General features: G+C 43.8%; 1 protein-coding gene across 7 annotated transcripts in view; it reads left to right on the plus strand.

Annotated features, from left to right (window-relative positions):
- Positions 1–14,539, plus strand: part of PBRM1 (polybromo 1) — a 171,101-nt gene that overhangs the window by 75,103 nt on the left and 81,459 nt on the right. For all 7 annotated transcript variants that reach the window (XM_033926217.1, XM_033926219.1, XM_033926220.1 and 4 more), the window contains exons 11-14: positions 2,926–2,988; positions 3,185–3,404; positions 7,796–7,937; positions 10,742–10,839. In XM_033926217.1, the coding sequence (XP_033782108.1) occupies positions 2,926–2,988; positions 3,185–3,404; positions 7,796–7,937; positions 10,742–10,839 (523 nt within the window). The remainder of the gene's footprint in view (positions 1–2,925; positions 2,989–3,184; positions 3,405–7,795; positions 7,938–10,741; positions 10,840–14,539) is intronic.

The raw sequence follows: 14,539 nt of genomic DNA on the forward strand, positions 1-14,539 counted from the left end.
AGATTTGTAAGGCTATCTGGATAGGGATTCTTGATGAGACACTAGGCTTGGCCAGTCTAAACTGCATAATATCTTTGAGTTGTAGGATCCAAGTAGGGCCCGTTTTTTTCTAAATTTTCAGGTTGTCTTTTTTGAGAAAACAAAAAGGCCCCTCAAACTGAAAGAGGCCTGTTGCTAACAGGAACATCCTGGCTCTTCTTATTGCCAATCTATTTTTCTTATTTCCCGTTTTGATAAAGTCAACTTGTACCTAAGGATTCCCTCTAATGAGGACTTACTATCCTACCTGTCCCTGGAAAGATTATAACAGGTGTTCCTGCACAACGTTGCAGCCCGGGAAATGCTGTACAAACATGGTCCAAGTCATCAATAGCTCTGTAAGTTTCTAAAGTGAAGGGAAACTTTCCCACACAGGGTTTTGTTGACTGATATTACCCACTTATGAGGACTTCTATTTATTTATTCAATTTTCTATACCGTTCTCCCAAGGGAGCTCAGAACGGTTTACATTAATTTATTCAGGTACTCAAGCATTTTCCCTATCTGTCCTGGTGGGTTCACAATCTATCTAATGTAGCTGGGGCAATGGGGGAATTAAGTGACTTGCCCGTGGTCACAAGGAGCAGCGTGGAGTTTGAACCCACAACCTCAGGGTGCTGAGACTGTAGCTTTAACCACTGCGCCACACTATCCCACTGTCTTCAGAGAACCCCTGTTACAAGTAAATAACTGCTTTCTCAGCTGATGGGCCAAGAGCTAGGGGAGACAACAGAAATGTCTTTGACTCCAACCAGGACCCAGGCATAGGAAGCAGTAGAAGAATATGTTGTCTCAGTTATGGCCTTGATGCAGCTTGTGAGACATAGAAGGGGGAAGGAGAAGGATAGAAAGGGAGAAGAGAACAGGAAACAGGAGGAGAGAAGGATGAAGTGAGAGAGATAACGGGGACAGGAAGGGATATTAGGGACGAAAGGTGGAGAGAATAATAATTTTATTTTTATATACCGCCTAACCAAAAAATGGTTCTAGGCGGTTTACAACAAATAAGCACAAGTTATACAGAGGAGAGTAATTTTCAAAGGAAAAAACAATTCAAAACAAAATGCAATAAATAAGAATTGGTCCTACAGTAGAAAATATGATTTAAAAGCAAAATGCAATTTAAAAGAATGGTTCTAAGCAGATTACAACAAATAAGAACCGACCATACAGTAAAAATACAATTTAGAAGAAGATACATTGCATGACGAAACAACCAGTTAGGACACAAATTTTTCAAACAGTTGGGTCTTCAATAGTTTTCTAAAATCAAGATAAGATGAGGATCCTAGCATAATTTTACCAAACCAATCATTCAATTTGGCAGCTTGAAAAGAGAGAGTTCTCTCCAGAAATCTTTTGTAACAACATAATTTAGCGGAAGGAAATGTAAACAGACAAACTCTGCGTGTGACCTTATTTGGTTGGTTCAAAGAAAAATGGGAAACAAGGCATCCAGGAGACAAATCAAAAATTGATTTGTAACAAATGCAGGCAAACTTAAACAAAACTCTGGCCTCAATCTGTAGCCAGTGGAGTTTCATATATGCTCCCATTTTTTCAATCCAAAGATCAATCGAACTGCGGTGTTTTGAACCACTCTCAATTTTCTTAAAAGCACCCAAATAAATAACAAGGGTGTACTGGAAAGGAGAAGAATGCTTCAGAGCGAGGTGGGGTAGAGGCGAGAAGGGATGAGAAGTGGCAGAAAGTGAGAGGGCAGCACTGGTGTGGGGTGTGCATTTCTTTTGTAAGAATTATAATTATCAACTTTTGCCATTTCCCAAGAAATAAATTATCGGGGAGAAGAGGGGAAGGAATTGGGAATACATAGCAAATACAAGTAATTCCTGGAGAAATTTTAAAGTCCCTGGCTGTGACTATCACGGCAAGCTAATTTACAGTATGTTTTTATTCTAATATTCTGAGGTAATTGAGTACGGGCAGTCCCCAGGTTAAGAATGTCTGACTTACTTCGGACTCATACTTATGAACTTCTCCCTTCCTGTCCAAACGCAACCCTCCTCTTCCCTTCCGTGTCCCAACTTGCCCCTCATTGTTCTTTCCTCCATTCTGCATCCCAAATTTGTGCCTCCCTCCCTCCCATGGGTGTTTACCTTCTCTGGCCAGCTCCCTCCTCCCAGCCACACTTCTCTTCGCGTACAAGGCTGACTTGGAAGCCTTCCATCTGACATCAGGCAGAGTTGCATTGGGACACAGAAGGAACGGAGGGAGCACAAGTTTCAGACAAAGGAGGAAGGGAGAATGAACTTAGGACACAGAATGGAGAGAGGGAAGGAGGTGAGCAAGAACTTGAGACATAGGATGGAAGAATGGAGGGAGTGAGGGAAAGAGATGCTGAGGTGGAGGAAGGAATAGAAAGGGAGAATTGTTGGGCATACGGAGGGAGAGAGGAATATTAGACGTGGTGGTAAAGGCATGAGGTACAGCTGCATGGGGAAGAAAGAGATGAGAGGTAGAAATGTTGGATGTACTGGAGAGAGACAGATGAAGAACAAAAGTAAGTGTAAACCTATCTTTTCTTTCTATTTAAACTACAGTACTTTATTTTGAGGCCTGTTTCTTTAATGTTTTATAGACTGTATACTGTACAGGATCCAATTACATACAAATTCAACTTAAGAACGGTTTGAAAACCAGAACTCGTTCTTAACCCTGGGACTGCCTGTAATTCATGGTTTGACAGTATAGGGTAGTGTAGTGTTTTCAGTTCAATTATTTTCTTTTTGCCTTGCAGCAATTTCCTTCTTCATTGGACTTTAGGGTCAGTTAGAGCCAGAGATGGCTCCTGCTGGCTTTGTAGTAATGAACCTTCATTTACACTTACCTGGGGATTTTCTGTATTTTTATCTCCTGACTCTCTAGCCCAGCCACTGCAACAACAGTTTCCATCCAGAGGCCACAGATTGCAACTTCCTTTGGAATCTGGTACGTGTATAATTTGAATTTGACTAGCAGATGTTACGGTTGCACAATGCTGCATACCCCTATCTCCAGTATTAATGAGTGTAAGCTAGTAACATAATAAATGACAGCAATTAAATACCATTTGATTGATCCATCCAATCTTGCTAGCCAAACTGTGAGTGTTGTCTCCAATCAATTAATGTGTCTTCTGTTCTAGTCTCCTCTGGACGAGATGATGAAGGAGAGTCTGAAGCAGAAAGCAGTGGTTCATTTATGGATATGTCTAACCCCTTATATCAGCTTTATGAAACAGTTAGGGGCTTTCGAAACAATAAAGGCCAGCTTATTGCTGAGCCCTTTTTCCATTTGCCATCAAAGAAGAAGTATCCTGATTATTATCAGCAAATCAAGGTTCCCATCTCATTGCAGCAAATTAGGTAAGAAAATATAAGTGTGAATTGCATGTATTCACGTTTAAGAATATTGTCTTGCATGCCAGTACTTAGAGGGATTTTATATGTCGGCCTTTAGAGCAGGCTTGTCCAAACTTTTTCTGTCTGGCTACATTTTAGATTTTGTAACATTTGGAGGGCCAAAACATGCACTATTGTATTTTGCCTTGTGATTTCATCAAATAGTGGGTTGTCTGTCTGTCTGTCTCTCTCTCTCTCTCACTCTCATTCTCTCACTCTCTTTCTCTCTCTCTCTCTCATTCTTTTTCTCCTCTCACTCTCACTCTCATTCTCTCACACTCTCACACACTCTCTCTCTCTTTCTCACTCTCTCTCATCTACCCACAGCTTTAATTCACTTTCTCTTTCCCTCTTTCCCCTCACCTGGCTTCATTTGCAGAAGAAACAATGGGCTTCCTGCTAACTAAAGAAATAGAAGGCTAGAATTTTGAGAACATTGATCCCTATAAGAATAGCCTTACTGGGTCAGACCAATGGTCCATCAAGCCTAGTAGCCCATTCTCATGGTGTCCAATCCAGGTCCCTAGAACTTGGCCAAAACCCAAGGAGTAATAATATTCCATGCTACCAATCCAGGGCAAGCAGTGGCTTCCCCCTTGTCTTTCTCAATAACAAACTATGGACTTTTTGTGTTGTGTTCTTGGTTTTTATTTTTATAGAATTTTTTGAAGGTTTGAATGATCTTTACTAAAAACAAAGTTATGGTAATGTATCCTTTGTGATTTCAAGGGCTTCAAGGTAAAATAACACTATTCACCAATGACGCCAAACTATGTAATATAGTAAGTGAATGCAGTTTACAGAATTATATGGTGCAGGACCTGCTTACATTGGAAAGTTGGTCCTCAACCTGGCAGCTAGGCTTCAATGCTAAGAAATGTAAGGTCATGCACTTCGGAAGCGGAAATCCATGCAGGACGTACTTTTTGAACGGAGAAACTTTAACTAGGACTTCAGCAGAACAAGATTTAGGAGTAATCATCAGTGCAGACATGAAAACTGCCAATCAAGTGGAGAAGGCTTCATCTAAGGCAAGGCAGATATTGGGTTGTATCAATAGAAGTTTTGTCAGCCGAAAGCCTGAAGTCATAATGCCGTTGTACAGGGCCATGGTGAGACCTCATCTGGAGTACTGTGTGCAGTTCTGGAGGCCACATTACAGTAAAGATGTGCGCAGAATTGAATTGGTTCAGCGGACGGCCCAAGGGGCTCAAGGGTCTCTCGTATGAAGAGAGACTGAACAAATTGCAGCTCTACACTCGAGGGGAGACATGATCGAAACATTTAAGTACCTCATGGGACGTGTCGAAGTGGAAGATGATATTTTCTTTCTCAAGGGACCCTCGGCCACAAGAGGGCACCCGCTCAAACTCAGGGGCGGAAAATTTCATGGCGACACCAGAAAGTATTTCTTCACAGAGAGAGTGGTTGATCATTGGAACAAGCTTCCAGTGCAGGTAATCGAGGCAGACAGCGTGCCAGACTTTAAGAATAAATGGGATACCCATGTGGGTTCCCTACGAGGGTCAAGATAAGGAAATTGGGTCATTAGGGCATAGACAGGGGGTGGGTAAGCAGAGTGGGCAGACTTGATGGGCTGTAGCCCTTTTCTGCCGTCATCTTCTATGTTTCTATGACTTCTAAAGCAATAGTTGTGTCATTCTGGTCAAGTGGGTAGTGAATCCAAACCTACGTGCTATGTAGAAGGTATCAATCACAGTTTTCAATTCCTCCTCATTTCTCAATGGAGTGTACTGCCCCTTCAGTTTTTCCTTCCGCATGGTTGCTTGAAAGTGTGTGTGTCTCTTCTGTTTTAAAACTTTTATTTTGGGGTATTTTTCTTTTTGGCAAATTTCAGAGGTTTTTGATGCTGCAGATTTCCTAGTAATCCTGAGTTACCTCTGCTTGGGAGAAGAAGTAGACTTGGGGTCTGCAGCTGGTAGGCCATTCCCACTGTGGTATCTGTATAGCCAGCCTGCTTAACATTTTAGGAGCTCGGGGACCATTCCCTTCAATGCTAGTTTGCTCTTGAGTTCGAACCTCACTAACCTCGCTGAGAACATATCCGCATGTATAATGAACCTCCAATCCTGGGCCCAATCTGTACAAATGAAACTGAATGAATCCAAAACAAAATTACTTTGGCTCGGCCCAACATTAGATCATTTACCCACCTCCATCCCACTATCTTCCGGCCCCACTCTTCAGCTTGAGTTTTCAAGCAAAGTCCTAGGCATCATCATAGACTCCTCTCTCTCCTTCAATGATCACCTCAACTCCTTGGTAAAAAAATGCTTCCTTAGCCTTCATATGCTGAGGAAAGTGAGATCCTGCTTTCATCATTCTCACTTCGCCGTCCTTGTTCAATCCACCATCCTCTCTAAACTGGATTACTGTAACTCCATCTATATAAGTCTAACTAAGAAAAACCTCCATAGACTTCAGCTAATTCAGAATGCCGCGGCTAAGCTTATTTTCGCAAAAGGCAAGTTCGATCACGTCTCCCCACTCCTGTCCAAGCTTCACTGGCTTCCAGTACACTCCAGAGTCCTCTTTAAATGTGCCTGCTTAACCTTCAAGATCCTACATGGCATCCTTCCTCCTGTCATCCCACTCTTTTGGAACTCCTCAAACCCCAACTCCACCAGACCCTCCCAAAAACTGAAACTATAATTCCCCTCTACAAAAGGAATATCCCGCCCAGGAAAACTTGGAACATTCCTCCCCTTTAAAATCACAGAACTCTGGAGCAACCTCACATCCCCGCTCAGAAATTCAAGCTCCCTCCAATCCTTCCGCAAACACTTGAAAACTTGGCTTTTTTCAAAAATCTAATCACCTCCCGCTCTCTGGTACCCTTGTCCCTCTCTATCTTCTTAGTTCCTCTCCTATAACCCTTCATTGTAGCTCCTTTCTATCTTAACTCTGTAAACCGTGCTGAGCTCTACGCTTGCGGAGATGGCGTGGTATACAAACCCAAGGTTTAGTTTAGTTTAGTTTGAGTGGAGACTGATTTGGCACCTGCAGTGGCCCTTTTCGGGGACTTTCAGGGTGCAGGCTGCATGTCGCCTCCCCCATTGCTTTCATGGTTCAGTGGATTAGAGGTCCAGTCTGGTCTTGCTCCTGCTGGCAGCCAGAAGTTTTCAGCATGGGAGGCTGATTTTTGTTTGCGGCAGTATCCTTCTCCAAATTTCAGCTTCACACAGGAGCTGAAGCACCTTTGCAGCTCAGCATGTCACAGTACGTACAAACTGTTACAGTCTATGGGAAAGTCAGGGAGGGGGGTCTGCAAACTGTTTTTTTGACAGTTTCTAAGGTTGCCTAGAGGGTCCCCCTTCCTTCTAAATCCTATTTTTATTTTTGGAGTTTTAGTTTGGCTGTTTTTAGCCAGTTTTGGTGCCAAAATGTTGCCGCCGTGACCATCTTGGATTTCCCAATTTTATTTTAAAAGTTCTCCATCTACCTCAAAATCCATCATTTGACCTTAAAATCAATGGTAATGGTCTCCTCAGACCCCGTTACTCATATTTCATGCCAGTTACCCAGGAATGGTTGTCTTTGTAGCCCTGGGTTGACTGTTGAGGCCTTGATACTCAGATCTGGTTCCCAGTTCATCCAAAGCCATTGACTCAGGGGCCAGTGACCTTAGAAGAACCGGAATGCTAATCTTATGGCATTGCTCTTGAGTGTGTGGAGTTAGAACATAGGAGATATTTGAAGGTGGTTATTGCAACCCTCCTTAGAGCTAAGAAGCCATCCATAATTTCAGCTTACACCAGGGGTGTCCAACTTTTTGACTTCCCTGGGCTGAAAAAATGTTTCTGGGGCCGTGCAAACGCTGCAGCAAGACAGGAGGGAGCTGTCAAGACGGTAAACACCCGGGGGCAGAAGAGGAAAATACTGCATCGCCCTCGACCAGGGCTGCACAAAATATTTCACGGTGCCGCAGGTTGGACGCCCCTGGCTTACACTAAGGCCTGGAAGATGTTTCAGCACTGGTGTATTAAAGAACAGATGGAACCACTGTGAGCTCCAGTCTCGGTGGTGCTAGCTTTTGTTCAAATTGGACTTGAAAAGGGGCTGGTAGTAAGTTCTCTTAGAGTACAAGTGGCTGGCATTTCGTGTTTCAGAGCTCGAGGGAAGAACGTCTCGTTAGCCTCTCACCCAGCTGTAACCAGGTTTGTGAAGGGGGTGCTCGGGTTGCATCCACCTGATTTTTGCAACTACAATAATGTTTTTATCATAAGTATGTTCTTTAAATGCTAATAGTTTGTAATACCATTTTGTTCATGACATTCAAGAGCATATATTGAGCTGGAATAAAATTTTTATAACTCCATGTATCTATATTGTAGAACCAAGCTGAAGAACCAGGAATATGAGGGTTTGGACCATTTGGAGGCGGATATGAACTTAATGTTTGAAAATGCCAAACGTTACAATGTTCCGAATTCAGCCATCTACAAGAGAGTCTTCAAGTTGCAACAGCTCATGCAGGTGAAGTACTTGTTTGGAAAGCAGGAGATCTTACGGGGCGAAAATGTCTGGCGCCTATCTTTGCTATGAATCGCACCTATATAGGCACTTTACGGCACTTAACACCACCGGAGTGGCGTTAAGCATCGTGAAGCGCCTACGTAGGTGCAATTCTGGCACCATTTATGTAGATGCTTTAATTTTACCATTTTTCACCTTTATAAATGGTGTTTCTCAATTAACCTACTGGCGCCTACGTTTCAGCACTGTTTATAGAATATCCCCCCCTGTTAGAAGGCCAACATTTCCGGCACCTATCTTTTGCAAAGGCGCAATTCTCTATGGGGTGCCGTCACGTGATTGACACGCGATCGGCAGCCTATAGAGAATCCGGGCCTAGGTGGCTACTTCATGTTATTGTGTATTTGGAATTTCAAAAGGCATGAAAGACTTGTGACGAAATTAGAAAGTCATGGGATAGCAGGTAATGACCTATTATGGATTAAGAACTGGTTGAAAGAGAAAACAGAGAGTAGGTTTAAATGGTCAATATTCTCAATGGAGAAGGGTAAATAATGGGGTTCACAAAATCATATATAAAAAAATACCCACACAACTGAAATTCAATTATACTTCCGTTCAAAAGAGCTGTGAAAATAAGTCAGTGAAAACAGACACTACAAGTGTTTGGTTTCTATGATTGGTGTACTGGTGGAAAAGCCTCAGAACCCCGTTAGGGAGGAAACACTTGTCCAACTGGAAAAGACAAATAACTTCAGTAGAAACTCTTAACAGGTATATGGCAAAACATCTCATAGAATTTAATACTTTTTCGTTCTTTATTAGGTTTCAAATGCTGAGATAATTAAATGAAAAACTTATATTCAACCATGTAGAGGAGCCATGGCTAGCATCCCTACCAACGATGGCCAAGCGTTTCGCCTCATGGCTGCTTCAGGGAATAAGAGAAACAAGCCTGCAGGAAAAAAAATAATGCTGTTGAAATGCATAGAATGATGACACAGATCAGGTCGCTAGACTCGCTAATGACCTTCCGCAGAGCAGCAAAGCCAATCGGGCCATTAAAAACTGCCTCCTCAATATACTTCTCCTAGTACTCTTCGCTATGACCAGTCTGATCTCTAGAATAAGCTCTGTTGTTGTCTACTGTAACCTATTTGTTGTCATGACTAGTCTGTTTTCAATCGGTTGTGAAGGTCTACTTGTAGCCCGTTCTGAGCTTCTGGGAGAATGGGATAAAAATCAAAATAAATGATACCGTAATCTAAACACTACAGTCCACTGAACTTGTAATCAACATGCAATCCATTCTCAAATGCCCCAAAGATGGCTGCTAAGCCTGTGATAATTATTTAAAGACCCACTGTATGACATCACAGAATCTGAGAATCTCGGAGAGAGCGAGACCAGAAGGCTTTGAGCTTGCGCAAATGCTCAAAGCCCAGTCCAGCCCAGCACAGGGAAGAGGGAGGATCTCCCTCGCACAGCCCAGCCCAGCCCAGGCGAGGGAGGATCTTCGGGCACTGGCACTGGCACGTCCTGTGCATTGGTGCCGGTGCCCAATCGGGGTAAGCGATGTCTTTGCAGTGCTGGGGGGGATGTAGGATCGCGGGGGAGGGGGGGACGCGAGCATGGGGGAGGATGCCGGTTCGCAGGGGGGATGCCGGATCGCAATGAAAAAAAAAAATTGTATAACATGCTCACACATAACGCGCATGGTTATGCTCGGTTTGTAAAATCGTGTATATGCGTGAAAATACAGTAATACAAGGACAAAAAAAATTAAATGATCCCTGCATCCTGATTACAATGCCAACACCTATTAGACTTAGAACTATCTAATTTTTGTAAACAAACTGGGGTCGAAAAAGCTCTATGTAGCAAAAAAAAAAAAATGTTTGTCTCATAGATGCTGACATTGTAGATCTGCTTCTCCAAGACCAAATTTGTGGCCATTGAGAAAAGTTCTTCACTGTTAATGACTGTAGCTGGTGTTAATCAGGATAAGCAGAAGAATTTAGAAAATGTGAACATGCAAGTTTGAATTTTCCTCAAGTCCCTGTGACCACCCCATTGGGACTTTTGAGAAATATTTTTATGAATGGATGTTGTCTAAGCAGTTTGTATTCAGGTACTCAAGCATTTTTCCTTATTTGTCCTGGCGGGCTCAAAATCTATCTAACATATCTGGAGCAATAGAGGATTAAGGCCTGTTTTCTTCTGAGAGGAAGAGAGCCTAGAGTTTCAGGCCCTAGGGAGATGGCTCCGGCCTCTTGTGAGCAATCAACTGAGGTGAAAACTAAGAAGTTTGGGGTGGGTAAAAGTACATATTCTACACTGAGCGCCGTGTTTGTTCACAAGCAGATGGTAGACAATACTGGAATATTTTTTTGTGTGTGTGTACAGTATATGTCATAAACTGCAAGAAATATTCAGCAAATTGCCACTGGTGGCCCTTGAAGAAACTATTTAATTGTTTCTTTTTCAAAATGAAGGCACAGTTTTGATTGATATACCAAGAAGAAACAATTTCCTTCACCCCTGCTGGGAAATGGAAGCATTAAATCTCCTGAAAATGCAGCACAGATAGGGGGGGTGGGGCATGACGGAGCATAATCAGCATGAAAATGTAGCAAATTATAAATCAGACGGTTCCTAGAAGACTTTGCGGTGTTTTAATTGTCTTGCATCATTGCTGGCTGTATCTTTCCAAATGAACCTGATCTCTGCAGCTGCTTAATATTCATGTATTCTGGGAACATTTGGCAGTGTGTGCCTCACTCCAGGGATTTGTTTTCTTTCAGGCTAAGAAGAAAGAGCTTGCAAGGAGAGACGACATTGAGGATGGAGACAGCATGATCTCTTCTGCCACATCCGATACTGGCAGTGCAAAAAGGAAAAGGTACGTCGGCTTTTCTTTCTCCACTAAACATCTTCTGCCTCTTGTTCCGTTTGTTTTCCCCAGCTGTGTAAAAATTGGGGTTTGCGAAAAGAGAGGATTTGGAAGAGCACAGATCTCACCGTGATGGAGTCATGGTATATTTTAATTTCCCTGCATTGAAGATTAGCTTTTTGTCAACTAAAAATATATTGATTTCACCTAGTTTGAACAGCCTAGGATTGGCATGCAAATTGCACCTTATGGAGAAATATTAGATTCATACAGCATCCTTCTGAACCAGGCCCTGACAAATTGTCTCTGAATCTAGGAGCCAGCCAGAAAACTTAGCAAGCAGCCACTAAGAAGAATGGTCCTTTTAAGGCCTGGTTTCATAAAATCTGCTTTCCTACTAAACAGACCCTTAATATGCCACTGTAGTGCTAGCAAAATCCAGTGATCTCTCTTCATGACCCCCTCCCACCACCACCACTATGCTAAGATCCCAGTAAGGTATGCCTGAGATGATTGCCAGTTTATTTTCATTTTTATATTCCATTCATTAATCACCTAAATTCCCAAGAATTTCTAAGCAATGTGAACCCCCCCCCCCATTAAAACATCCATAAAATAAGTAAAAATTGAAACAAAAACACCCCCAAAATCCAGCAAAGCAATAACAGATGTATCAAATCTTACTTGCAAAATGGAGATTCCTTTATGTTAACTCTTCTCCCGTAATATATATTCCTACATATCTCATTTGAAATTTGTCAAACAGCCATGATTTCAAATATTTTCCAAAATTAAGGTAATCTTGATTTTCCTTCAAGTTTATAGAGAGCAGATTTAACTCTTAGGGTCATAGATGGGAAAAGGTTGTTTCATACTTTTCACGTATCTTGTTCATAATGCAGGGGTCAACCTGGAACATATTTGCAATTTCTCTTGTAGGAGTCCCTGACATTTAAGACTTGAGAGAGAGAGAGAATCTTGAATTCTGTCCTAGCACACACAGGAAGCCTGTTCACTATACACACAACTGGCCAAATATGATCAAATCTTATACAGTTTTTGTTGTAGTATTCTGCACCAACTGCATGGGGGTGGGGGTTGGGTTGTAGCGCCCTTTAATAGAATTACAGTAATCTAGTCTCTCTATGACAAAAGAACCACAGTCAACAAACGTTCTTAATCTGGCTATGAATGCATGTTTCAAGGTAGGAACACCTGTTGTTTGCTCTTGGGTTGAAGGAACATAATGCATATATTATTTATGTTCCCATGAGGCTTCAGTTTATTTTGAGGATTTAGTAACGACCTATTCTAGTCCATGTAATCAAAAATATATTCTAAACGGGATTGTAACATTTTTAGTTGACGATGTCCATCTTCTCCAAGAGTTAAATATATGTAGGATCATCCACATAGGTCCAATTCTGCAATTCCCTATTTCGGATTAACTTCCTAATAGATGCACATAAAACGTTAAAGGGGATAGCACTAAACCATGAGGGACTCCACATTCTGTAGGGCCTGATCCTTGCAAATCTTGCTGTATTGATACTCTTTGAGTTCTTTCTGACAAAAAAAAATAAAAATCAAACCAGAACGCTATTATTGCCCATCAGTCCCACAGATTTATCCCAGGACAAGCAGGCAGCATATTCTTTACGCATGGGTGACTTCACCGACGGAGCCCACGGTACGGACCTTTTTACTAGAAAGTTCTAGTTGGCCGCACCGCGCGTGCGCGAGTGCCTTCCCGCCCGACGGAGGAGTGCGTGGTCCCCAGTTTCTTCGTTTCCGCGGAGCGAAGAAGACGTGTGTTTTTCAACGTCGTTGAAATCCTCCTTTTGCCTTCCCGCTCGCGTTCTTTTTTCGGTTTTTTCACCTTCGGGTGCTTTTTTCTTTCAATTAAAAAAAAAAAAAAAAAAATTTCCTTTCTTTTTGCTTTATTTTTCGTTCCTGCCCCGGCGGGGCCTGTTGGCACGATCCAGGCCTCGGGGTTTGATTTTGCGGAGGCCGTATTCCCATTCATGCCCCCGCAGCCCGGTTTTAAGAAGTGCCAGCGGTGTGCACGCCCGATCTCCCTCACTGACCCACACAACTGGTGCTTACAGTGCTTGGGACCGGAACATCGGGCGGACTCCTGCACCCGCTGTGCCACTCTTAAAAAACGCACTTTGAAGAATCGTCAAATCCAACAAAATCTACTTTTCGGCACCGGCCCGATTATGGATTCGACCTCTTCATCTGCGGCACCGTCGAAGTCGACACCGACCACTTCGACACCGCCTGAGTCGACATCGGCGCCTCCGGCGCCAGGTAAGCCGGCTAAGAAGCCTTCCACCCTTGAGCGCCCTCCCACCTCGGGGACGGCACCAGTCCTTTCGGCTCCACGCCGAGCCAAAAAACGCTCCACTCCGATTTCGGTGAGTGCCTCGTCATCGGCCCCCTCATCGCCGGAGTGTAGAGCGGCACCCATGGAACCAAAGAAGAAAAAAGTGGTTCCGGTGCCTCCCCTGGACGACCGCATTGCGGCCATCCTCCAGGACCAGTTGCAGGAACAACTCCACAAGCAACTTAAGCAGCTCTTACCCTCTATCTTGGCACCGCTGCTCTCGGTACCAGACCGGCCCGAGCCCCACACCGTCCAACCGGTATCCACTCCATCGGTACCTATGGACTCCTCCATGCCCATTCTCTCGGCACCACATCTCCATTCCCATGCCGAGACTATGGCCTTGACGACGACCGATCCTCCTCGGGACCGGGCAGGGCACCGGTCTCCCCACGACTCTGACCGGCACCGTACTTCCCGGGACCGAGACAGACACAGGTCTACATCACCCGGTAACGTCTCGGTACGCTCAGGCAAATCTTTGTCTAAAACTCACCATGCCGAGCCTTCCACTCCAGTCTCTCGACACGCACATACCGATGTCAGAGACCCGGACCTATGGGAACAATCCCCTACCGGTACCGAGGAGGATGCATCGTCGTCGGACGAAGAGCCTTCGGCACCCGATACCGCATCTAAACCTGAACAATCTTCCTTCTCAAAATTTCTCAGGGAGTTGTCGGGTGCTTTGTCTTTGCCACTGGAATCTGACTCTAAGAAGTCACAAGCTTTCCTGGAGGCATTAGATTTTGATCAACCTCCCAAAAGAGTTCCTAAAGTTGCCCGTGCATGATATCTTACGGGAAACTTTTTATAAAAATTGGGAGAACCCGCTGACTGTTCCTGGGGCCCCCCGTAAATTAGACAGCCTCTATAGGGTTATACCAATCCCAGGATTTGATAAACCCCAACTCCCTCATGAGTCTCTCCTGGTGGAGTCCACTTTAAAAAAGACTCAGGGATCCAGTGTCTATGCCTCCACCCCTCCTGGCAGAGAGGGCAAAACTATGGACAAGTTTGGCAAGCGACTCTATCAGAATGCCATGCTTGCCAACAGGGCGAACAACTACTCGTTCCATTTTTCCTTCTACCTCAAACATCTGGTAATGCAACTCTCCGCCATGCAAAAGTACATGCCAGAGCATAAAGTCCCACTTTTCCAACAGCATGTCTCCAGCCTGCTTCAATTAAGAAAATTTATGGTGCGCTCTATCTACGACTCTTTTGAGCTCACCTCCCGTGCATCTGCCATCGCCGTGGCCATGCGCCGCCTAGCCTGGCTCAGGGTCTCTGATCTGGACGTCAACCATCAAGACCGAT

Source organism: Geotrypetes seraphini, chromosome 17, assembly GCF_902459505.1.
Source record: "Geotrypetes seraphini chromosome 17, aGeoSer1.1, whole genome shotgun sequence".
NCBI classification, from domain to species: domain Eukaryota; kingdom Metazoa; phylum Chordata; class Amphibia; order Gymnophiona; family Dermophiidae; genus Geotrypetes; species Geotrypetes seraphini.